The sequence below is a fragment of the Anomalospiza imberbis genome, chromosome 2, assembly GCF_031753505.1.
Source record: "Anomalospiza imberbis isolate Cuckoo-Finch-1a 21T00152 chromosome 2, ASM3175350v1, whole genome shotgun sequence".
NCBI lineage: Eukaryota > Metazoa > Chordata > Aves > Passeriformes > Viduidae > Anomalospiza > Anomalospiza imberbis.
In genome coordinates, this window is record NC_089682.1 from 40,034,014 (window position 1) to 40,061,661 (window position 27,648).

General features: G+C 38.3%; 1 protein-coding gene across 21 annotated transcripts in view; it reads right to left on the reverse strand.

The window, feature by feature from the left end:
- The window catches only part of ROBO2 (roundabout guidance receptor 2), a 1,029,216-nt gene that overhangs the window by 393,099 nt on the left and 608,469 nt on the right, over positions 1–27,648 (reverse strand). For all 21 annotated transcript variants that reach the window (XM_068180595.1, XM_068180605.1, XM_068180593.1 and 18 more), the window contains one exon: positions 2,952–3,278. In XM_068180595.1, coding sequence (XP_068036696.1) covers positions 2,952–3,278 — 327 coding nt within the window. The remainder of the gene's footprint in view (positions 1–2,951; positions 3,279–27,648) is intronic.

Below are 27,648 nucleotides of genomic sequence, written 5' to 3' on the forward strand. Positions count from 1 at the left end.
GTAAACAGTTACTCAATCAAAAAGAGCTTAGGAATTTCAGCAACTTGAAGAAACTCACTCCAAAAAAAAAAAAAAAAACCCAAAGAGCAAAACGACTGTGTTCAAGATGGTTTGTGTCCCAGCTGAATTTAACTTCTATCTTTACACATAAATATGGACACATCAGAAGACTTTCAATCCCACTGCTTTTGTGGCATAGAGGAGGTAAAAAAAAAGAAATAAAAGAAAGTGAATCATAATTAACACTGTTTATCATATTAATGCATAAGCACAAACACATCTAATATATATACAAACCCAATAGGTATTTCTTCATAAACCATTCAAAAGTTGCAAGAGCACATTATTAGCCACTGACAATTCCATAAGTAAAGTAAAACAATTACAGTTTCTTACTCTAAAACAGCACATTCAAGCATTTTAACCCTGTGAAAACCAGCAGTTTGCCCCTCATGGCACTATTTGAGGCCACCTACAGTCAGATAATAATCCAGAACTCTGTTGACAACAAAGGACGAGAGTCCTGTTTCTGGTGATGAAAACAGCTTGGCTTGGTGTGGAAAGAAGAGTTTTCAACACCATGACAGAGAGCACGAGTCAGACCAGATCACGTGCGGCCCCATGGACAGGGCTGCAGCATCCAGGCAACTCAGCAGCTTTCCAGCAGGAGTTGAGGACAGGTGAATGGGGATTCACTGCTGACAACAGCCTGTCACCAGGAACTCATTTCCTGAGCATGCAAACAGGCTGCTACAGACCTGCCCATCTTCTTCAGCTTGGAAAAGCTGACACCAAACAAACAAGAGACTCCAACTTCACCCTGAAAGTCACTTGAAAATCTGACTTATGACCAAAAATTATCTCAAACCCAAGCAAAAACTGTAGTTTTGCTATCATCTTCCAAAGGATGCCTTTGATAAACACCAAGCACTGCCACTTTTAAAAATCAAAGCAGAACCTCTAAAATTAGGTAAACAAGCCATCTATGTATTATTTACATTATTCTTCTTTCATGAAGACCTTTCTGTAATCACAGCCATGGTACTGCTCAAGGAACGATAAAGTACTGTTAAAATGACATAGGAGAGCCTGCTTTAGACAACTAAACCCTTTAATTGGGAGGTTCAGGAAGTTAAATTTCAAAGAAACCAGTGGAACAGTATGGAAACAGTAAAAGCACAATGTCATTACAAAACTTCAGCCATGGTTTCAGATCTCAGTTTCACATTCACATTGCTGCTGCCATAAAATACCTGACAAAGGAGAACAGCTTTATTATTTTTAAAGTTTTCTACTATCTCCCATATGATTAATACCTGACCTGCCACCAGCTACAGCAGTTAACAAACTCCAAAGATTGAAGATGGCATAAAAAGAGTCTCACAGTAGTCAATGAAGTAAAACTGACAAGATATAGAGCATATTTAAATTTCAAAATAATCGTCACTTTTTGCCTCAACGTACAACTGGCACAATCTTTTGAACTTCAACAGGAGATCCTGAATCTCAACAGGATTACAATAAAGATTTCAAGCATTTAGGTCTCTCTCTTCGGATTTCTCAACAGTTAAAATACATGTATGAAGATGCAAATAATCCAGTAAATTTATCTACTAATACTCACCCTGATTTCAAGCCTTCCTTAAACTGGTTTCTCCTCAACTCCCAAATACCATCCAAAACTGGAAACATTTCTGTGATGCATTTACTGGCACATTTACTTCTGCTTTGATAGTGTGCCAAAACTGTTTTCATTTTTTATTTGACACAGTTTTGAATCTAGGTTACAACAGGTTAAATGTAGTGAAAATGTCTGATCTACTTGGCTTATTCTGCCATTTAAATATTTCAAAAATTGCTATTTCTGCCATTTCTGAGAAAACAGAAGCCTTAAGATCAACCATATTAGCTATGAGAGTCTGAAGACTGCATTAGGAACAAAGATTTCTATTCTGTGCTTCCTCCCTTTAAACATACCATCTACTGTGGACTTAAATCCATTCTTTATCAACTAAGCAATACAATTTGTAGTAGTTCTAAAGCCCTACTTCAAGCACATTTTAGGGAAACCACTTTCAGATGAAGAGCTGCAGGTGAAAAACTCAAGCCCAACAAGAAGAGAGCACTCATAAATCTATTAAAATACAATTATGGACAAAGATGCACATTGTGAATAAAAAGATCACTGTTGATTCAACCCATATAACTAAGCAGCAAAAAAAAAAAATCCATGTGTAACTGATTATATTTCATGTCTGATTAGCTTGTTTGCTGTGAATATAATGAATGTATCTGCTAACACTACTAGAAGCAGAGTACTCATGACAGGTGGGCTCTGAAAGAGCCCTGTTGACTTCTCTGTTAAGACAAAGAGAATCGATAAAGACCAAGACTGCTCTGGATGATATGAGAAATGGCCAACAATTTCACTTGCCATTCACATAATGAATGAGGCCTGGGTCAAATTTATGACTGAGGAGTATATATTGAGGTTTCCAGCAGTACAGAACATGAGTCACCAAGATGCTGTCTGCTTCTGTTGAGGTAACAGATTATGAGATAAAGAAAAACAGACAGTGCACCTTAGATTAAATGATAGGTATTTTTCCACATGAGTTCCAGTATAACCGACTCTAGACATCATTTAAAAATTAGATTATTCTTCAGAGGAAGATTATCCTTTGTCCATGTTTGTGCCAATCATGATTATACTCTGGCTAGAACCTCATTTCAGTATAAATCACTTACTCTGTACGGTATGAACAAACACATGTGAAAATGCCTTGACTAAAAGCAACAGCTAATGACAAAATGCTGTACTTATCCCCATTTGTTATCTCCCAGGATGCTGTCTGTGTGCAAGTGCTGGGTGACAGCATAGAAGCCACCATTATACAGAATACTAAACAAATAGAAGTTTTACAGAATATTAAACAAATAAAACTACTCACATGCCACTTCCAGAGATGCATTGCGACTCACAGCTTCTCCAAGGTAGTTCCTTGCTACGCAAACGTAGCTTCCCTCGTCAGGTTTACTCCTGCGCCCGTGCACGATGCGTAAGAAAAATAAAGATCCGCTGGGCAGCAGCATCCGGTGGGAGCGTGGGTCGTCCTTGTCCGTTTCCACCCTCTCGCCATCCTTGTACCACTCAATGGTGGGGGTCGGCCTTCCCTCTGCTTTGCAGTTCAGAGTAGTTGGCTCTCCTTTAGACACTATCACATCTGAAGGATGCTCAACAATCCGCGGTGGAAAGTCCTCTTGGCGGAGTCGGGATCCTAAGGAAAAGAACAAAGGGAAGAGAGAACAATTTATTTGTGCTTTAGGCATCACGAAGAGCTCTCACAAGTTACTCCTTTCATGTTACAAAAACTCAAAAAAATAGAAAAAGAAAATCTATACAGCATCTGAGTTTGCTTTGTCTGATATCAGAGACTGTATCAGACACTCCTCTATCTAAAAACCTGAGATGGACTAACAGAGATAACCCTTTATGGCGTTATCGAACTCATACCAGATGCAGACTGTGCTTAGAGGAGAATCCCTTACACATAAATGTATGACAATATTTTTTTTTTCTTTTCTGATCATCTTCCTATTTACATTTACTTCCTGATCACTGTGTGCTTCCAGATTCCCCTCATAGCTACTGCTTTCTCATCCTTTCATCTGCCAGATTCAATAGGAGAACATCCAAAACCACGGTATCTTGCCACCCCGTTACTTAACAGGTCTTTGCAGTTTGACATGTATGCTTTGTACCCCTTTTCCACAAACAGTCCTGGCATGGAAAGAGAACGAGAAAAAAGAAAGCCAAAAGGGAAATCTCAAATGTCAGCTCACTTTAGAAATTTTCAGTTTCAGGATTGCATGTATACATACATGCACATGCACATAAATACAATATAGGCAGAGAATCCTAGAATGGCCTGGGTTGGATGGGACTTTTAAGCTCATCTGGTTCCAACCCCCTACCATGAGCAGGGACACCTTCCACTAAGACTAGGTTGCTCAGAGCCCAATGCAACCTTACCTTGAACACTTCCTTCCACATTAAATGGTACAGACACTCTCCACTCCTGCAAATCTAATTAGACTACATGAGGCTGAAAAAAAAATTCTGCAACAGTCACGGCAGTTTGTGCCTCAAAAATAATCTTTTCTAGCATGGATCCTGAAAATCCTTTGAGTGGAGCTGCCACAGTGCTACAATTGGTCTGCACTTTTTAAATACAAAGTAAACCAGCCTCTGCAGGTTAGTGAAACATTTGTCTCAATTTTCCGATCAGCAATTTTGCTGAGTGGTAGAAAAGCAAATGTCTTAATTATAGTCTAGGCTCTACATACTTTAAAGTATTTTCAATGCCTCATTTACTGCAAAAATTATGAGGAAAGGCATAAGGATCCATTCAACAGAGTGAACCCACCTTTGGACTTCTGTTTTACTAACACTCAGGTCATTAAACTAAGGCTTGCCACTGCAGTTAAGTGTTACATTGCTGTTGCACAAATTGGCTTTTTCAGTGGCTTCCAGATTCTATTACCAGAACAGCAAAGAAATCCATAATCTGCAATGCCTGTACATGAAAAAAACCCCATAATCTATAACTAAGCACAGATGAACTTACAGGACATTTGGAAGGAAATTACATATTTTATTCTCATTTCTACTGACAAAAAAATCTTATAGAAGAATCTCCACCTAAGAAATAACCCTAGTCCATGACCCCATACACAACATCAAAAAAGACTGAAATCACCACTAAAGTAAAAGATAAATGACAGCACATGGGACTAAAAAGCCAACCTCATACTCTGATTAGAAACATTTATATTTATAATACTCCAGACACAAGTCTACCAACTTAATTCATTACTTATTCTCAAAAGCAAACAAAACCCCACCAGTTGTGTTAAGACACTTCTATTAACAGTATGGGGAAGAAAAGGAAAGCTGAGGTGTTTCTGCAACATGAGAGGGACTTAAGGGAGAGAACAGATACAACTGAATTTTGATAAATGCTTAATACGGGGTAACAAAATTAGTAGCAAGAAATGCAAAATGCAAATCCAAAATATTAGTTTTCTTGTACACAAAGATTTGTTGCTAGTGTTCAGAACTCCTAGAAGTATATCCTACACAGACTTACAGGCCATGTTTAAAGCTGTGCAAAAAGCTTCCTCCCATAAAATGTTTAACCTTATACAAGCCAACTAAAAACCCCTCCTGGGGTCACAACAGGGCTGATTCTTCCTCTTCAGCACTGACATTTATCACAAAACTGATGCTTACTCACTCTATCCTAATTAAGCAATTTGTGCTCAGGAGAGGGTTGAGATGTGAGCAGCCAGGATCATTGTGCAAGGAGAAAGGCTCAGGAGGTGTTTCAAGGGGGCATCAGACCACACTTTTCTGGGATGGCTGGGTACACCTTCAGCTATCCAGGGCTACAAGGAACTCCCCTCATCATGCACTTAGAGGAGGGGGGAAGCAAAACACACACAAGATCGTTTACAGAGCACAGTGAACTCCCTCCTACCAAAGTAAACTGAGCACCAACACACATTCCCAAAGGTTATGGTGATTTAGAAATAACAAAGGAAACCAGAAATTTGGCTCCACTGCCTGTCTCTAGACACTGTCTGCATATCAGAAAGAGACAGACTCAAGTGGTGTTTGATTCTAGCTTTGATTCTTTCAATATGGTTCCCTCCCCCCCACAATTCTCCTACAAGTACAGCCTCATTTAGAAGGAACAGAAATTCTAATAACCCCATGAGCTGTCTGGGCAGAAGATACTTTTATTGCAGAACAAGATGCAACCATGACCTTAAGCAGGCAGCTGTGGTGTATACTGTGGTGTATACCCACACAGCTTTCTTTTCTATTCCTCCCCAGGATTTCCATTTGGTGCATGCAAAGAGCATATAAGCAACCCCTAAGTTTAGGAGCCCTTAAGTCTTCACTATGATAGACTGCAATGACTTCACATGAGCTTTTACATACTGGTGGGCAAAAACAAAATTTCTACAATATTAGAATTGTTGGAGCTATTCCACAGGAGGGTTCCAGTGCCTCACCACTCTCACAGTCAAGAATTTCCTCCTACTATCTAATCTAAACCTACTCTCAGTTTAAATCATACCCTCTTGTCCTGTCACTTCAGGCTCTTGTAGAACATCTCTCTCCATCTTTCCTCTAGGTTCCCTTCAGGTACTGGAAGGTCACAATTACATCACCCCAAAACCTTCTCTTTCCCAGGCTGAACAATTCCAGTTCTCCCAGCCTTTCCTCACAGCAGAGCTGCTCCATCCCTCTGATCACCTCTCACCTGGCTCCAGCAGGTTCCTGTCCTTCCTGTGCTGGGAGCCCAGAGCTGGATGCAGCCCTGCAGGTGGGATCTCAGCAGAGCGGGGCAGAGGGGCAGAATCCCCTCCCTGCCCTGCTGCCCACAGGGTTTTGGATGCAGCCCAGGACACATTTTGCTTTTCAGGCTGCCAGTGCTCATGGCCAGCTCATGTCCAGCTTAATGGTGTGTTGTGGCATGTTTATGTGTGATTAAATTAATCTTGACTTTAAATTGAACATCGAGTTATCAACTTACATTGCCTAGGATACTACAATACAATATTTTGTCACTCTTAAACACAGCTTTCATTTTCAGACACCAGAGCCTGCTAACTTCTGACAATTGCTGACCTGATAAATGCTGACTGATGGGAAACACTGTAGTTCTCATAATAACTGGTGACATTATAGATTTGTCATAAACTGTCACTTCATAAGCAAAGAACATTTGCATTCATATATACTTTTATGCGAATAATTTCTGCAGCAGTCACTGCTAATGTCTTTTGAGGTCAGGACACTGAACAGGGGAAGCCCAGCCTCATATTGGAACCAAGCAAGAGGAAACTGCTGGGTGACACATTTTGTCACAAAAAAGCAAAAGAACACTCCAGTTGTTTGTATGTTCCTGTGCAGCACATGTACTGAAATGTATTCACCAACACTTCTTACACTCTCCTTCCTGTATTATGAATTTATGTACTTACATATTCCTTATCAAAGTAAGGAAATAAAGTAAGAAAAGTGAGGAAAATTGACCAAAGGCAGGAAAAAAAAAAGTAGCCTGCATATTGTACTTCAGGTGTCAACACTCTGCTCTTTGACTACCCTACTTTAACTTAATTCAGATGTGTTGGGCAAGACAATCCCTGAGAATCACATCCAAGACTACTCCTTTGGGAAGCATAAAATACCACAATCACTCATTCATTTTGACCACTTCAGCATCACAGTGCCAGCTAAGTCAGGTTGTCTCCACAACTACCACCGAGCCTCATGGATTTGCTTTTATATGCTCAGACTTCCTCCCAAGTCTCCTCAGGGATCCAGTGTACAATACAATTACAGCTACACTGGTAGCATATCAGCAGAAGGCCTAATATTTTCAGTTTATCCTCACTGATCCTACAGTCAAATAATCCTAAAAAAGTATTTGGATGCAAGGACTTTCAAAAATAAATGAAATAGATTTGCTGTAGACACACAGGTGCAAGCAGGAAAGGAGACTAAAGCAAAGAGTCAATACTCTATTTTTTTTTACTGCATTTCCTCAGAGCCACTATGCAATCCCTGTCCCAAGAGGAATAACAGAATGGTCTGGGTTTCTAAAGATCATCTATTTCCAGCCCCTCCGCCATGACTTGGCCAGCTTGCTCAGAACTCTGTCCAACCTTTCTGGGATGGGGCATCCACAACTTCTCTGGGTAACCTGTTCCAGTGCCTCACCACCCTCACAGTTAAGAATGTCTTCCTAATATCTAATCCAAGCCCACTCTCTGTCAGTTTGAAGCCATTCCCCCTTGTCCTGTCACTCCATGCTCTTGTAAAGCCTCTCTCCATCTTTCTTGCAGGCTCCCTCCAGGTGGGAAGGCCTGGAAGGCTTCAATTAGGTCATGTGCTCTCTGCCTCACATACCCAAATCATCACAGAAAAAGGCATTCGGCAATTCACTTTTTAGTCCTCCTAGTCCACTACCTTTCAAAATTTCTAGGAAGAGACTTTCATTTATTGCACTTCACATTCTTCAGGTTTTAATTTACTTCACATAAAGGCCAAACGTTGATTTACTCTATTAAGCCTACTCTCTAAATAAACAGCTACAAAGCTAATGGTCTGACATACCAGAAGAGCAATGGTACAGACTAAATTCAGAAACATTTAACTCATTTCTCAAATCAACAAAACATTCATGGCTGCTGGGCCAGCGGTGGTTAAGAGACAGGCTAGCAATTGCATTGTAACTACTGAACCATTTTAAAGAAAAAACAATATTGCATTTGTTTACATGTTAACACTCTGAGCTGGTATTGCATAATACAGATTTCTGAAATGCCTTCAAGAACCTCCTCAAAATTCTCTTCCCCCCTCTGACTTTATCAGCACCTGTCACCATCTGACATCACAATTATTTGCATCTCTAAATATTTTCCAACTTTTACCTACCTGACTTCCTATATATAGAAAAGCTCTTCCTCAGCTGACCTCCAAGACTACTAATCCTTTTATATCCTTCCTGAAGGCTCTCATTTTGATTCCTTTAACATTCCAAACACATAGCTTTGATATACTTGGATATTTACCTACTCTCCAATCTGCCCTACTCTTCTCATGATACTGCTGTGAAAGGGATGCTTAAAATGGGATGTGATGTTTTACATTGTGTCATACTCCTGAAATATTTCCACTTCAGGACTTCTAACAGGTCACACTGAGCAGGTGTATTGTATATTAAATTCAGAAAGAAAGTGTTGCCAACAAGAGCAATAGACGTTGTTGCAACAATGGAACTTGAAACTCATAATATATCAAAGAGTCACAAAATCTTTAGGGTGGAAAAGACCTCCAGGATAACCAAGTCCAACCTTTTACCAGCCATCACCCTGTCAACTAGGTCATAGTGCCACATCCAGTCATTTCTTGAACATCTCTAGGGATGATGCCTCCATCACCCCCCAGGCAGCCCATTCCAATGTTTAACAACCCATCCTGTAAAGAAATGTCTCCTGTCCAGCCTGAACCTCCCCTGGCACAGCTTAAGACAGTGTCCTCTTCTCCTATTGCTGGTTGTCTGGAAGAAGAGACTTCACTCCCACCTGGCTGCACCCTCCTTTCAGGGAGTTGTAGAGATTCATAAAGCCACCCTGAGCCTCCTTTTCTCCAGGCTAAACAGCCCCAGCTCCCTCAGCTGCTCCTCATATGAGTTATTAGTTATTTGATGCATCTGGTAGCATTTTGAATGCATTCCCTCCAAGAGTTTGCCAACAACACATGTTCTCCCTGAGACAGCGCAAAAGGACTGTTTATCAAGAACACAAACAGCAAAACTGTGATAGGAAAAAATAAATCTCCTACAACAGAAAGCTAAAGATGCAGGAAGAAAAGGTCCTGTGTACATGTGATTCTATAGAGAGGACAGCTCCAAAGTTATATTTAATGCCAAAGAACCTTCTTTTATGCTAGAATCTTGGTTTATTTTCACTGAGACAATTAAGAAAAAATGAAACTGAAAGCAAGATATTAAAATCCCAATTAAAAGAATCATGTGCTTTAAATGGATGGACAGCTACAGAAGTGTCTGCAGAATCACTTCTGGCTACATCAAATCTGTCCCATGGCCAGACTCTAGCTCTTTTTTTGACTTATGCAGACTCTACAAAGACAATCCCACAGCTACTTAGTTAAATCTACTGAAGGACAGTCACTGTTCATTTTCCCACTTCTTTGCATGCCTAGTTTCACAAGAGAAGTACTTATCAGAAACACTTATTGCACACATTTGTTTGATGTAATGAGTAAGTTTGTTTTTTCACCACCCTTTTAGGCACAAAATCGACTGAAGGCAAGCCGACATCTCCAGAACAGCACCAGTCAGTCACATCTTAGCTCAAACAAAATATAACATGGAAAAAAAGTCAAGATAATGAGAAAACTCAACTGGAATACAGGCTGGGGCACTGGCACCAGGCTGATTATTCGACATGCATTCCTCTAGGCAAAGTGACATGGCAAGGACGGCATTTTCAAAATTTGTACTTTACAGTCTCTTCCCCCCTTCTGAAATTTGGCAGATGGGAAAAGACTCCAGGGATACAACTGTTTCCAAGGTAAGGTTTTTGTTCAAAGCTGTGTCAGCTATGACAAGGTCCTCTGAAAGCTTTTCCTTGAGCAAAATTAATCCATTAAACAACATATCCTAACTTCCCCAGGACATGTGCCTGCAGATAAGTCACCTTTCCTATAGAGTGTGTCTGCCAAGAGGGAGAGCAGGAAATGCTGACAAGAGAGATCAATAACTGTCATTAAAAACATTGACCAAATCTTACTGGAAGGTTGATTTCATTAAGTTTCTCTTGTATGAAACTCTGACTTTGCTAAACAAGGTGGAATCAACTCTACTATTAAAGAAACACTATAAAAAAAATTACTCTTTTTTATTTATTAATGTGGATAATAATCCAGTGCCACAGTATAGGCATCCTTTTCCTTATATAAAATTATTTCAGAGGAAGCCTTCCAAAATTGACATAAAGGCTTAATGCAATTTAACTCTAATTCACTTTTCTTCAATTGGTTTCTCATCACATAGAAGTATTTGAGTGTCACATTTAGCTTTTTTTTTGCAGAGCCATACTATAACTTAAAATTTATTTCCAGCACACTGCCTAGGATGGAACAGCATGTTAGGGATGCAGTCAAGAGAGCAGGAGTGAGCACAATAGCCCTAAAAACTGGAATATAGATTAAGAAGTGAATGATTAATCTTTTTTCCCCAGGTGAAAAGTGATGTTATAAATACAAGTCACTGCTTCAATGAGAAAGTTACATCGATTTATTTATTGCAAAGCAGTATGGTTTAGAGTTCAAGTCAAGAAATAAAATATCTACCAGAGCTATGCTCCCAGAAAAATGATAACAGACAATTATTTGCTTAATAACACACCAATGCTTAATAACACACCAGTACCCAAACACATACACACAAAAAACCATACAAAAGCCCCAGCAAATCCAAACCAGCTTCACTTTTAGGTTCTTTCTGAAAAAAGCTCTACGTTTTGAAACTAGAATAGTTGCTGCAATTTGAGTGTGGATTTCGTTAACGTTCACTGCCTCCAAATAATGAGATTATAAAAATGACTTGAAGAAGTGAAGAAGATAGGGAGAGAAGGGAAGCACTTCCACCTATGAAAAGCAAAAAGGACAGTGTTTATGTGTATGTGTGCATATGTGTCTCTGTATTCATATACTGTGTGTAGATACATACGACATCTGTATTTACACAATGTACACATACACACACCTGCAAGTGCCAGGTGACCTCCAGAAGTCCCTTCTAATCCAAATTATTATATGAAATACACACAGCATATAACAACAACATCAAAGAAAAAAGACCCTCTTTCTTTTTCTATCCAGAAGAATTCAAGCACAACAGCTTTTCCCTTGGGAGCCTTTCCAAATCACTCTGGAATTTAACAAAATAAAGTGTGAGTGTGAGCCCGACTCTAAAAACGTCTTTCACCTATTTTCAGGTCAAGGATAGAAGGTAAAAGCGGATATTACTTACAGACAGCACAGTAATTTATTATACAAGGGGCATGTTGTCATAGCACTGGGGAACTGGCAATGGCTCCTTATCAGCCAGGCAAAGAGAAGCTTTGCAGCTTCCCTGATACCACTGGAGAAACCAATGGCTTATTAGAAGCAAGTAAACTTTGCTTTTGCATGGAAGAGTTGATAACCACAGGCTCTCCAAAGTCTAAAGCTTTCTATTGATAGATGATAATGACCATCCAAGACAACATTAAAAGATACATTAAAAAGCTCTAAAAAGGAGCAATTAGAAAAACACACCCATTTTAACAGTGTTAAGCTAAAACAGCTATAAAAAAAGCTTTTAAATGACAACCAGGTCCAGATCCCTTCAAGAACCATGAGTCAACTAGTTCTCAGATTAGAATAAAATTTCTACAATCTGTGAAATCAGCCTACATTTGTAAATAAAGGAAGAAGGGATTCCTACTATAAAAGCACAGCACACCTTTTAACTTTCATGTTCTGAATTTCATCCCGCAGCCACTGTGTTGTCAGCTGACATTGGTCACAAAGATTCCCTGAACCACACCACTTGTGAATGCCTAGGGAATTTTAAGTACACCCTATCAATACTTGACTTAAAACTTGACCCAAAAATCCTAAAGAAACCTTTCATAAAGTTCCAAGTAACTGTCAGCCAACAAATATTACTTTTGCAGCGAAGCTCTCAATAAAAATTAAAGTAGTATGACAAATATCAAAAACTCATTGTAATATCTTGGTTTAAGAAATCTACAAATTACATCTTCGTGATTTGTCAAAGACTCTCTTTGGAAGCTTCAGCTAGTTTGGAAAACTTTTTCCAGATATCCATGGATGAAAATATAGATCAAGCTCTTTGAAGAAACATTCTAATCCTACTTTTTTCTAACCCCATATTGAGTAAATAATCTCAAAAGTAAATATGCTCAAAAGTGGAAGACTTTTAGAATTAGCATGAACTTCTCACAAGGTATATCTCTCCTACCTATGTCAACAAAAAATAATCAGGTGAACAAATACAGGCACTCCAAGATTTAGGGCTATGTTTATAATTGCCCCTTCATTTCACCTTTTGCTAGCTGGCATTTTAAAAACTCATTTAGCCACCCAATGCTTGATAACAAACAACTTCTACAGAAAATTCAGTCACATGCTATTTCTGCCGATATAGGTCAGGTTTATAAACACCTCGTATATCCCAAGTACAAAAGATCACAATTTTTATATTGCTGCTTTACAGCATGCATTTGTCTTTTTATATATTTAGAAGTGTGGTGTTTAGGATTTTTGTTTGGTTAGTTTTCCCATGTTTAAAAAGTAAATATTTTACTGCAAATACCGCATTTTTTTTGTTTGAACACCAAAATGTCACCAGCTTTTCAATGGTTACCACACTGGTATCTGAAGGTCATATTATTGACTCTTTGTATAAGGAATTCTCACCGCTAATAATGTGAAACTTCACACAAAATTCCAATTTATGCACAAACATCTAAGTGTCCTAACTCTTGTTTATCCTGATGTATGTATAGCACAATTATATATACTTATATATATATATAAATATATATATAATGTGAGAGAGCATCTTCTGTTAAGAGAATATTTGGAGCTCCTCTGCCCCAACATCCCTTCCCATGTGTGTGTCCCTCCCACCCCCCAGCAAAAAAACAAAAAACACCTTTTTCCTTGTCACTTCCCTTTTTGTTATGTCTCCATACATGTTTCACAATTCCTTACTTACCTCCTCATGTGTATTTTAAGGTCATTTTTCTACCTTGTTACTATTATACCTGTAGCTAATAAAATGACTATTTTGTAAATCCAAAACAGTTCATAAACTCCGTATACAACGTGAATTTTTTCCCTTTTCATTTTCCTTTTCAGAAGCCATCCGGTTGTCTGTCCCATTAGATAACAAAACACAATTCTGCAACTTCTGCAGCCAAAATGGGATTTAATGTTCTTGGGCCTGGTGACAAAAAACAAACACGCCAGTATCTGTGCCAACTTATGGATTTTTTTTTTTAAGCACCCCTCGGTGATTTTTCTCTCACCTTTTCTGTTCCACATATTTCCACCCAAAGCTGGCACAAATTAGGGAAGTCTTTCCTAGTACTTTAGGCTGAAGGCACAGGTCCAGGTGAGAGATTTTATTGGCCCCTGCTGTTAGTGGTGGAAGAATCCTTCCTTTCAAGGAATATGCATTTCACAGGATTTTTCTGCAGCACATTTTTACCCTTTCTATATTAAAATGAGGGAGATTTTTTGAAACAGTAAAGTTGCAGACAATGATTCAGAAACCTCTGTGTTCTATCCTGTTTTTATAGAGATCTCTGTTGATTTTACTAATGGAGCATGGATTACTGATAAACAACCACCTCTCAGAGCTGTGGAATGGCAAGGGGACTGCTGTGACCTTCTGAGAGCTTCTTTCCAGCATGTAATTTATTTACTCCATGTTTTTTCTACATCAAACACCAGTATGCAGAAGCACAGAAATAAGTGTCTGGCAGCATAGTAGGTGAAAAAAACAAAAATTCCCAGGCACTTCTCAAAGTGTTTACTGTAAGCAAGAAAATCTGTGAAAATAGCAGTAGAGGAAGTAAATACAAAATATAGAGGAAGTAGATTCCCCTTTTTCAGCTGTAACCTTAGACTTCTAAATCACTATACTTAGTAAATATAACAAATGCTGTCTAGACAAACTTAGGAAATAAAATTCCATCTTAAACAGTGGTAGGTTGGCCCCAAATGATAGCCAAATCCAGCTGGTCACTCACCACCCTCTCCCATGGGACGGGGAGAAAGTAGAAGGAAAGCAGGAGACTTGAAATAATGGCAGCTAAAAGGGAAGGAAAACATTGTGGATACAAGCAAAGCAAAAGAGAGGAATTCATTCACTAGTCATCAGCAAACAGATGTCCAGGCACTTCCTGGCAAGCAGGGCCTCAGCATGCAGGACTGTTGCTTGAGAACACAAATGCCAAAACCATCAATGTCCCTCCTTTATCTTCCTTTCCGTGAGTTTTTATTGCTGAGCATATGATGACATATGGCACAGAATATCCCTTTGATCATCTTGATTCAGCTGTCCTAGCTCTGCTCCATTCCAACCTCTTGCCAGCCCATGCCTACTACACTCTCTGTTTAGAGGTACAAATCAAAATTTTCAGTAGAAGGGATCTTTTTTTCAACAGGTAAAAAACCCTCAAACATTATAAAATAACCTTTTCTTCTGCAAAACTAGTTTGCAGTGAAACTATTTCCTCCAGAACATATAAGTATAATGTGAAACACCCTTGTAGATGTCTTTGTCATTTTAGGTTCCAGAAACAGAGCAGTAACTTATTTTTATATCTAACATTTCTCTGATTAATAACTAAAGGATTGCAGCTACAGTCAGCTTTCTAAGTGAAGTAGAATCAAAGCTTCCTTGCCATGAAGGAAAACAAATCAAATATATATGGGAAAATACAAGGAAAAGTTCAAGGTTGACACTACAATGGTGCTCACATGGAGCATCTGCCAGTGTCTGCACTGTGTCTCTGAATATCATAACACAGCCTTTCTGCGTCACACCTCCATGTGCACCTGGGGAAGGAAAGAGTGAAAAGTCCTCTTGATTTTTGCTAAGCATCCTTGCATATTTTCCAGAAGATTGTGGCTAAAAAGGGAAAGTAACTCCATTCCTTCACAATCCTGGTATATTTGTTAACTATTTTACAGGCTTTTTTTTTTTTTTCCCTTTTGTGTTTTTTCCCATTCAGTGAAAAAACTCAGGCTATTATTTTGAGTCACCTTTCAGAATTAAAAACACCCTGAGACATGCTTAAAATCCAACACTTCAGTCAGCAGCCAGTTTTGCACACCTGAGGACATGCCCCACATCAGGTGTTTCAGTACAGAACTTTTCTTCCACACACATTCCTCCACCCAAGATCTTAGAGGTGCACACACAACAACTTTCTTAGTTTTCTCCCACTATTAATGTCATAGTAAAGTGTGGTCATTAGCCACAATGCTATGTAACTACACAAAATAAAATCTATTGTACCTTATTAAATATGTGAGAAGCAGACTTGTTAGTGGTAGCTTGCTGTTGAGATCTAGGCAGGACTTCAAAAACTATGTTGCTGGATTTAGGAAGATCTGTTTATTGTAAAACAAAGCCCAATCAATTTCATTTAGGCCAAAAGCAGCAGCAAGCTTGAGGAAAATGACACAGGTCTAGTGTAACAGTCAACTGTAACTAGCTCGGCTAAAGAGAGATTTCCATGTCTTGGCACAGTAACAAATCCTCAGGCAGAGAGGGGCTATAGGGGTGAGATTTTTTCCTCTGTAAATAACTTAATGAATGAAGTACTAATTAACATTATGGCATTGATAAATGGAGAGAGAGATTAGGGATGTACTCGATATTCAGGCCTTCCCAGATGGACCGTCAAAGCCACATTAATTCCTATCTCATTGGAGCATCTGCTTCTCCCATAATCCATTGCCCCTTGGTACAAACAACACAAACTGTTGTGACTCAATTCGATTTATATCAATCTAATTTCTTTTAATCCAATTTGTATTCCAATCTACTACCTTCTAATCACTTAAATCTTCAGCCTCCATCTGGTAAATTTTCTCTCAAAATTAACCGAGCAGATGCCTCTGCAATTGTCTTCCACAGTCAGGCTAATCATGCCCTGGCAGTGGCCTACAGAGCTCACTGAATAGGTACGTGACTTACAGCATTGCCCTTCTTATTACAAGCATGGCGATGCAGGAAGGCCATTTTGTCTGTCATTAATTGGTTAATTTGCATAACACTGCCAGGGAAAGATGCCTGGGAAACAAAAGCCAAAAGTGGAACTGCTTCAAGAAGGCAGCATGACATGCTCCTCATTAGTCACATGGCCATTACACTTTGAACCATCTATTGTTTGAGGTAACAAACCCCAAACTGCATTACAGCTAAATACATAACAAACATCTACACACGATATTGGACTGCATGAGTTTTGGCACTGCTGCCATTGAATATGCAGAAAACACAGGGGCTGTCCAAACAAAATTCCAAGAAAAGTGCAGGATGCTGAGAAAATTAGAAAGCACATTGTTTTGCCAAAACTTTCAATCCTCTCTCAAGTAAATTAACTCTCACCATGCTACAACTACACATGCAAACAAAGCCAAACTTGCTGGCTACAAAAAACTTCCCAGGACAGCATGAGCCACAGGTTATCCAATACATCATAAGTAGGAGGAGTAAAAGGATGAAGCTAACATTCTCAGCCAAGGATAGGTCAAATTCTGAGCCCTAAACAAAATGCAGACAGAAATGCCACTGCTTTATAACTGGGAGCCTCACTAAGAACACAATGTTAATCTTTCCTCTTGATCAATGCTACAACATTTCCAAAAAGCTGATGGTATGTTCAGCAAAAAGTGGATTTCATCATTCAGGTGTTCACATGATCATGGTCTGCCAAACTTAGGAAGTTTTTTGAAGTCTGTTATTCAGAATCCTGGGAGAACAGAAAGGAAAACATTCAATGTGGCACTTGTGTTCCCCAAGCAATATTAAGTGAAGAGAAATGATGAAAACACAACAGGCACTCAATAAATAGTGAGGGAAGCACAAGAAAGAACAAGCTGGGCCAATGGCAGAGGAACAAGAGTAGTTTCTCTAACACATATGCAGGAACAAAACGAGCAAAGAAAACTTCCACTTGGCACTCAATCCCTTGCACCATGAGCTACATTCTTGTTGGCCCACAACCACATATACAAGATCAGCTACTAACAGACATTCAGAGAGAGCTGTAATGCCCCTTTGCCATTACAGATTATATTAAAATATATAAAATTTGTTGCTTCCCATTTTTTAGAACAATATAAATCAGACTAACATGGTAGGGTTAAAAAAAAAAACTTGTGTCATCCAAATTTTCAGTAGCTGAAAAGTGATCTTACCAGAATGATTTGCCCGGAGCTCACTACTGCTTCCTCCCCTCCACTCAATCTTTCACATCTACACCTGAATAAGAGGTTTCACTTACCAGCTAATAGGTACCTAGTAAATTTTTTATAACCTAGGGATAGCAAACAGTATAAATACAATGGATCCGAGCCAGAGGATGCTGAAGAAGGAAAGAGAGGGTGTGCTTGGTTAAGGAGGGGGTGGAGTGGGCAGTCTTTCTTCTCCTCCCACAAGCTGTCAAGTCCTTCTGTGCACATCCCCTCCCTCATCCCTGCTAAAAACCTTCCTCTCTCTGCCTGCCATGACAGGTGGTCCAGATTTTCACTTAGAAAATCTGGCCACCCTATGTTTGCAACACCTCCCCACTTAGTATCATCTGTGAATTTAATTAGCATGCAGTTTACCCACTCGTTCAGATTATTAACGAAGATGTTAAACAAGACACAATCCAAATAAAAAGATCCCTGTGGCAAACCAATTGATGCCTTTCTTTACATCAGTTTCTTGCTATCTATTGTAACCCTTTATTTACAGATGTCAACCAATGATTTATCTACATGATAGCATGTACAACCAAGAAAATCTACCTTTTGTTTTCCCAGCTAACAGGCTGTGATATACTGTATACAGCAGAATTATACATAATAATTCCCATTTCCCAAATCCTGTGTCTTATCTACTACACATATCATTTCATCATATTTGGATATGTAGCTCTTTGCTTCTCCCGGTTTATCTGTCACTCTTCAGCCATGTGCACAGAATCAGTGCACATGTGCTAAATGATGGTCAGGAAAAAAATCACACCAGTTGTGATCATTTCTAGTGTCAATCTAAAACCAGTCCATGGAAATCTGGCAGAGGGAGACAATCATAAGAAAAATAAGATTGTTAAATACATTGAATCTCTCCCAGTTTTACAAACTGGATTTGAAATGAAAGTTTAGCAGCAGTGGGAACTATGCAAGGAATATGTAAAGCAAAAACGCCCATAATTTTTATTTATGAAAAGGAATGCAAGAGCACTACTCTGAATCACTAGCTTCAATAATGGCATTATTACAATTTTACTCATCAGATGAGCAAAACAACAGTGTAATGTCTGGGTAATGATATTTAAGTTTTGAAATTAAAACAAATGTAATGGCTTTTCACCCATAAAGCAAAGCACATTTGGGAAAAAGAAAAACAAGAATGGCAAAGAGAACCCTCCGTACAACTGAAGACATACAAGTTGAGAAGACTTCACAGAACGTATCACTGAATTTACACAAATAAGTATATATATATTGCAGACATACATACAGCTTTGCTCATAAACCAAACCCACTCGTAGCTTAAAACATTAAGCAGAGTCCTCCCTCCCTTGCAAAAATACTGTGATACAAGAAACAAATGAACATTTGAACATCCAAAGCCAAATGCAAATTCTCTTTAAAGCAGGTGGCCACACATATCAGCGTCACAAAAGCTCTCTCTAAGCTCATCTATGGAGTACTTGTTTTTCTTATAGACCTTGTTGCCTGGAGGAGTTGCAGATGCCCCATCCATGGAAGTGCTCAAATCCAGGTTGGATGAACTGAGCAAACTGGTCTGAAGGAAAGCGCCACTGGTTCTTAGCAGGCATGTTGGAACTGGATGACCTTTAGTGTTCGTTCCCACCCAAAACATTCTATGATTCTTTTCTGCTGAGTAATCACAGAAATCAAATTCAAATCACAGTAATCAAAAAAAAAAAAAAAAAAAAACTGCCTCAAAGCAGGTCCAATAAACTTAATTAAAACATTAGAGCCTCCCTATGCATGTTACAAAGAGCAAACAGGAGAGCTCCAGCCCTTCCACTGAGCCTTCCAGTTGTCACCATAAAGCAAGACATCCTGATCTTCCAAGGTAATACCACATTACAAGAGGAGAAAATAATACAAGAAGCACAACAGGTTTCCAAAGTTATCTTCTGACAGAATGTAAATAGCCTAATCAGAGATTAAAATAAATTCACAAGTCTATAAATTCAGTTTATGCTGAACTAAAAATGAAACTCAAGCAGAGGTCTGTAACCTTCTCTTACTGACCAGCAGCACCCCTCAGCAGCTCCTAAACAAAACACTCCATACCATTGCTATCATACACACTGTGTTTTTACAAACTCTTGGATTGGAACATAAATTACTTTAAAGACATATTTCAAGCAATATAGTAGTAATAGAAACCTAGCAGAAGGGAGAATACATAACATTGAAAATGCTTAGAAAAATACTAAAACAGTAATTTTTGCATGCTAATGTAAATCTCAAGTCAGTTTGCTCACAGATATACACTTAATACCCATGTCTGCAGAAGAACCTAATTTTATATAGCCTGTGTCAAGAGACCTAATGCATTGCATAATGAGTGAAGCACAAGCAGAAATAGTTATTTTCTTCCATATTACTTAAATAATGCAAAATGACACCTTCAGAACTCAGCTGTTTACGCTTGTTTCAAATAAATCATATGTAACTTTGTCTGAGTGGAACTTATCACACTTTTACACACATCATGGTTTACCATAAACAGGAAAAACCTCAGTCACAGGTGACCTATGGCCATATTGTGAGAGTCTTCCACTCTCCAGAACAAACACCACTACACACTAAGCCAGCTCAACCTGAAGCTATTGCAGATATTCACAAAAAAAGAGTCTAACCATTAAAGTGAGTCAAAGAACCTACAAAGCACCAGTGCCACATCTGCTGCCTCCTCCACACCAAAGAAACAGTTGGTGCTAATGCATGATTAGGAGCTGAGAGGAATGCAACAAAAGTGTATGCAGGTGGCAGAGGTCACTGAGGGACAGTATACAGGAAAGAAAGGGTCAAGTTATTATCTGGAATGCATCCACAGGGCACAGCCATCTTTTAAATCAGTTTTTATAATAGCCATCCCTGTATTGATTTAATAATATCTTTATGCTACAGATTTACTGAGCACACCATGAAGAACTGCATGAAAGACTAAGTTGTGAAACCAGGGCTTGTTTCTTTTCCTTGCACAAGGAGCATATGTCCTACCTTGAAAGCCTCCATTTGATCTATTTTTAATGTTTTATTAGCCTTGTTCCCTATGAAAAGGCAAAAATCTGTCATCCAAACATCATCAAGTCTTTCAATTACAAGTCTTTTGGTAAAATAACACAAACAGCCCAAAAATTAAATTTTACTTTTAAATCAAAGTGGCTGATATGTCTCTGTGTACATGGCAACTAAAATATTGGGTCTTTTACCTTTAAGCCTATATTGTTATATACATAAAGGGGAAGTGGAATGGAGCAAGAACAACATCCACTTAGAAGTATGGCTGCATCACACTGGGCAACACAACACTTTGGAGTATCAGGCCTATGAAGACAAGTTTTCAAGAATAAGTAGGCACTGTATATTATATAGACATGGCAGATGAAAGACTCATAGACATTCTTGTAAAAATACAGAGAAAACCAGCTTAAGGTTAATGCTTTACTCAAAGGAAGGTGAGAGGAGGCTGATGCTGGCAATAGGGAACCATTCCCAAGTCATGTCTCTTGGGCACCTAAAAACTAGTTTAAAAAAACTTATTCCTGGTGTACCAGTAATTGCCACTGACTGCTTGTTCCAACACTTGCCTCCCTCCTCCATAATAAAAGGAAGAGTTCAAAGAGGCAGAAACAAACAACAAGGGTCATTTTAGGCCCTAAGGTCAGGCTTTATGTTTCAGAGTAGAGGAACCTGAAGTAAAAGAGTTACAACTTCCCAGTGACCCTGGAAAGGAAGTTACTTAATATTCATGATGACAGAAAAGAAGAAAGGATTAATCATGTGGAATTAGCATTTTCATTGAGGCGCTTCTGTTGAGTCTTGTGTTGTACTTTGAGAGAAAGACAACAGCTTCACACCAACATTTTACATCTCTCATTTATCGAAACATTGCAGCTTGCTCCTGTCATTAAGTGATGAATATTGAAAGACTTCTTTATTTTTACCTCAGATTCATCATGCAGCCCCTCCATCTCTCCATGCCTGAATATGTGTTCTGAACATTTTTTAAAAAATTATTAGTTTTTAATTAATGTGGAGTAAAGAAAACCCTAATTAGATTTCAATTCTACTGGGGAAAAGTGGTCTCAATTGAAAGGACATCACCTAAGTATTTTCACCTCACAGCTTTAAAGTGCCACCATGCACTATCATGTCTCCAATTGTGTCACATCTGTGCTAATTTCAAGCCATATTACACAAATAAATTTTATTTAAAAATCATCCCTCCAATTACCTAACAGAGAAAAATGGTGTAACAATTAATTGAAATAAGTACAACATGTAGACTTTATAATTACTATCAAAAAAACACAAAACATTGCACAATATAATAATGTCTCTCAAAATAATCAGGCCAAGCCAAAACAGTGCTTTGCAAATATCTTCCTGTTTCTTTGTGACCTTTCCACAATCTCCATCTTCCTGAAAATATATCAATTATAGAACAAATTAAAGTATAGCAATCATTCCAGTACAACACAACTTTGTTCTCCATATTAAATGCCTAAAACATTGGCCCTAGAATAATGTTTCATGTTTTTTGTGCATGTAACCAGCTGAGGATGAAATCAGCTTGTTTTCTTTTACTATTAAGCATCTTGATCCATCACCTGTAGACTGATCTCTAGCTTTATTCTGTCAACTTTAAAATTAATTAAATGGCAGGTACTTCCCATTATTGTACCAGAAAGAAGGTTCCACACTGGATAACATCATGCACATAATGCCAGTGCATCACATCCAGTTACTCTTCTCAAAGATTTGTAATCACTACAGCTTTACATTTGAACATTAAACTATGCATTTCCTTATTGTGTTCCCTCCAATTTTAAATTTCAAGGTTTAGTTAAAATACTTGCCATGTTACATCATTATTTTTGTAAGATACAGAACACATTTAAAATTTTATCCCTTATCTGAATTATTTTGACTGAAAAAAGGATGAAATGTGTAAAAATTTAGTAGAAACTTTCAGTTGCTCATAAAACTTCTTCCAAGTTCTCACTAACCTTTTGTCATGACCTTTGAGTTGTCTCTACTTTGCTGACATAGTTTTAAATCATGGGACGTAGAACTCCACATGCTAAAAAGCTAAATTCCACACCCCCCCGCCATCTGCAGAAAGCTGGCACAAACTTTACGTTCAATTGAAGTTTCAGCTTCACTCTGCTCTCTTGCAAAGCTGATATAATAGCTTGTCATTCCCAAAAATGCTCTTCTACACCACTAGATCACTGATCTCCCATGTTGATCCTTGTTACATATGATTTGACTACTGATTGTTTTTTATTGCAACCCACTTTCTTCCCTAACTCCATTACAAACTTCCTGAAGTCCTTTTGCATTGATAACTGTGTAACATCCCTCTCTTCAGATGTGAGAGCCCAAATCAAAATTTTCTTGCTTATTTTAGTGTAAAATTTTTCATTTAACATTATCTTTGTGAAGAACATGTCCATCCAGAATAAATTCACACATATCTACCATTAGTCTTTGCTTTCTCCTGCTGCTGCTCCCTAAAGGAAGGGGTATTATCACAGTCTGCAGAATGTGCTCTTTCAAAGCAAAATTGATAACTCTGATGATTTTCAAAGGCTATATTAAAATGCAATAAAACAAGTAAAAATGTGCCCCAAAATTGAACATGTGATTCTCTTCCTAACAAAAACCAAAGCAAGATGCATTTACTGAGCAACATGAATGGAATCTTCACTCTTTATAACTGCTGTTATAAAAAGTGTGACTTCCTTGACCATCTCATGTATCATTTTCCTTTGAAGTTCTCCCCTGGAAGTATTTTCAGACTTAAACTGGCATTAGATACTATTTTCATTAATCTTGCTGGTGTTCAAGAATAAGCTGGACACTTCCTCAGAGAAAGAGAGTGGAAATAGAGTAACACCAAATGTTGATGTTTGTGGCACAGCACCATGCACACTTATTTGCTATCCTATGGATCAAAGAAACAAGAATTTCTGTCACTTTGAGACAGGATATCATACATTAGGACAGCTAAACACAGTGGGAGCTACAAAACAGTGTTCTCTATTTCTGTCATGCTTTTGTTCTCCCTGTGGATGACAACACATTTATTCACTTGGATTCTATGCTCATAAATTCTTTCCAAGCTGCATTCATTTTGTCAGAGTACAGATACTGCTCCAGCACCCACGTGGGCTCCTGAACATGAGACAGGAGTTCAACTCCAGGCCCTACCATCATTATGATACTTAGAGATATTTCACTAACCTCAGTTTTTCTACTTTTAAAATGCAGATGCGACCACAACTCCTCTGTGAAGCATTTTGAGATCCACTGATGGAAATCCCATGGAACAAATAGCATTGTCAGCTTACCAAGGTGTCTTCCTGACCTGTGCCCTGCATGCACAGATGGCTTACAATAGTGGATGACCGATGTCACTGTCCTCCTGCTACAACACTGAACAGCCATAGGCAAGATATACATGCAACTTCTTCATCTGCTCGAGTTTTACCCTCTGTCCTCCTGAAACGTCTGGGAGCTTCAGGTTTCTAGAGCCATTCTGGGGCAATTTTGGTTTGCCAAGCTGATTTATCTAATTTTACTTTAGTCATAAAGCAGAACTGTTTCATAGTTTCAAACTAATTTTACATGCATCACATGGAAATTCCCAGAGTAATAGCTTTAATACTATAATATCTGAACCAATTTACATCTTTGGAGATGCAAAAAGCCCATTTAACAATTACATCTATTCACTATTTTTTATATGATATATGCACATATACAGAGCGACACAAAAATTCATTGCTGCATAAGCAAGAGGATTTTTTCCTAAAATGCGAAGAGAAAAACAACATAAGTCTGGAAAAATATTGAGAATATTGATGCAGCAGATGTAAGCTAATTAAGAAATTAAGGTATATGATGTTTCAGAGCAGGGTTTACAACAAAAAATAAACCTAGCATTCAAGCAGGATCTGTATGTTATATTCCCTACAACCTAAAGGGATAATGCCCCAATTTTTATCACACAGAATAAGAAAACTGATGACAGTATCAACAGTTATTTCATTTACTGGAACAGTTACTCTGGAAATAATTGCTCTTTTCTTACACTTGAATAAATTCATCAGTTTCACAACTGTTTTCAATAGGAATGGATTGCTAAACAGTAGCACATTGTATTTTGGTGAAATCTAACACAATCTGAGAAGCTTTCCATGCTTTGTCAGAGAAGAGCAAACTTTAGACAAGTTAAGACTTTGCTATATGTTGCAAACACAAGCACACTCTCTCCAACCACAACACATCAGATTGTAGGAAGCACTAGAAAGATCAACAGAACTTTCCACACTGAAGGACTCACAGGGACTCTGTAATTTATGTTTGCTTAAAGGACTGCACATTTGTGTTCCTGTCACCTTTATCAAAACAGTCAAATGTTGCTTTACTGCCTGCATTCTATTTCTCCAGCAAACAACAACAAAAAAGGCCAGCTAATTACATTTCAAGCATTCTTAATATTAAACAATAATCTGCTGTCATGTGAGATGTCCCCTCAAAGACAAATAAAGCCCAGCAAACACTAAGCACTGAAAAACTGCTGTCCTAAACAGTGCTTCCTCCAGCACTCCTCCTCACAGCCGAGTGCAAACCCTAGCACAGCCTCCCAGGCACTCAGTAGCTGTAACCTATCTGTGTACTTTGTAGTCTGCTTTCATCCCTTCTTTTAAAACTTCCATGATGTTCTACACCTCACCCCACAGAAGTTTAAGAGCAGCACTGCCCAACTGTTGAAACACTTCTTAGCAGTAAAATGAAAATAATTTGAGAGAATGTTACAGTCAACAGAAAGGTGGATAAAAGTTGAAATGCATTTTAGGTAGGATGCTGTTTTTCACCAAAACTCAAGACTGGATTTTTCTCAAAATGAATCATCATCAATTCTTACCATAGATAATAAAGGTAATAAAGAAGGGTTCACACCAAGAGTCACATCACGACCTGCATTTAACACAGGATGGTCTCACAGAGCACTCTTCCCCCCCACTGCCCATCTGTGCTCCTCAGCAGCTCTGCAGCTTCCAGGCTATTCCCCCACATCAGTATCAAGCTTTTGCTTTGAAGCTTGTTCAGTCAGGGAGTTATTCTCACTCAAAAAGCTCAGAGTGATTTTTCTAACTTTGATAAAAATGACTCACTTCCTTAAGAGATTTTGTGCATCTGAGATGAGACCTTATTAGTAGGCACAAGAGGTATGTAAAGCCTCTCCCAGAGCCCACTCCATTAGTACTAATCAATATTAATTTAAAATTGCATAAAGGCAGCTTTTCAACTAGAAATTATTTGATCCTCTCTCCCCCTGCCCTGCTCCCCAACAAAAAACCCCACAGCTTTCACTGTAGTTGAGGTATCAGGACACTGGGTCTCTCTCCAAAAGTAATTTACAGATTATATCCAGAATGGCTTACCAAGTAGAGATGATATTACCCAGAAGAGCTTGATGAACCTTGCTTTTCAATTCTTACCTTGAAAGCATGTGAATACATCTAAGCATGTCGAATAAACTGCTTTTAAGAATCAACACAGCAGGACTACAAAAATGTAATTGCTGTAATGGTCAAGTGGGAACAGCTGACATGGCTCAGGGCAAGTTTCAACCACTTTCCCCCTCGATTGCCTCAAGGAACTTCAGCTGCTGCTGCACCTATAAGATCGATGCTGCTAATTGTGAGGAAAATTATTCAGGACAGCACAGAGCCTCCTATTAATGATGCCTGCCAGTAGAAAGTCAGTTTATCAGCCATGCTAAAGGTTAACATCAATATCAAGTGCAACAACCTCACATGGTTATATCACTGACTTTTTAAGAGAAAATCACTATGGTAGTGCAATAAACTTCAGAACTGGCTGCACTTTAAAACAATATTGGTTCCCTGATCATCAGGTGCCCTGCTTATGTTTGTTGGTTAACATTACTTCATTTGACTGCAGCAAGAAAAAAAAAAATGCCTCTAGTGATTCTTTAAATTCTGCCAGTATTCCTTAATGACACTGGGCAAAAGAATTAATGTAGGGACAGATATCAGCTCATAATACAGGAAATGGTTTGCTGGAACGCTTCTGTTATTTCTAATCATAAAAACCTCAAAAAGCAAAGAACAAGTAAGTGTTGGGTAAAAAAAAACAAAAAACAAACCCAAACAAATAGCTACATTCACAGAAGTTAACCACAAAGACAGCAACTCAGGAAGACAATAAGCCACAAACACTAAGAAGCTGGGAAGACTCAAAGTGCTTGTCCCACTTTTTTATTTTCTAAAATGCATTGTTTATCTACAATGCAACAAAAAACTAGGGTCTTTTATGTTGCAACTCAAGCCACACACTAATGATTTTGAAAAAAATTAATCATTTATAATAATGGATGAGAATTTGTATTAAGTTGAAATAATAACAATAATCTACAAAACACAAAATCTAAAGTAATAATCTATAAAATAACTTAGATACAATGTATACAGGAAAGTGCATAAGAGCAGTAAGAACAAAGACATTTAACATACTGGAAAACTTGAATAAACTTCTTTCTGAATGCCACACTTTTAACAGCTTACACAGCTTTACAGAACATACTCTGGTTTCCCAGAGCAATAGCTTTACCCTTCCTTGTTTAAAAACTCCTTCTTAAATTACTCCCCATTTTTATACTGAATCTCCTAAAAACAGAATTCCTTGTTACAAACAACATTTTTATCTTTTCCTACAAGTAAGTTACCTCATGCTGTATTAGCCAAAATCTTGTCTAAAACACTTTAGAATTTGCTTCAACCTTTTGCAGCAAAGATGCATGTGAAATAGAGCTCTACAAGAGCTGTCCCAGTACAGACCCTGCAGCTGGTACAATAAAAAGGCGAGGGAAGGAATCAGAGGCAAACAGGCACATTTCTTAATTTTTGATACCTGTTTGATCTCAGCCTACAAATTCA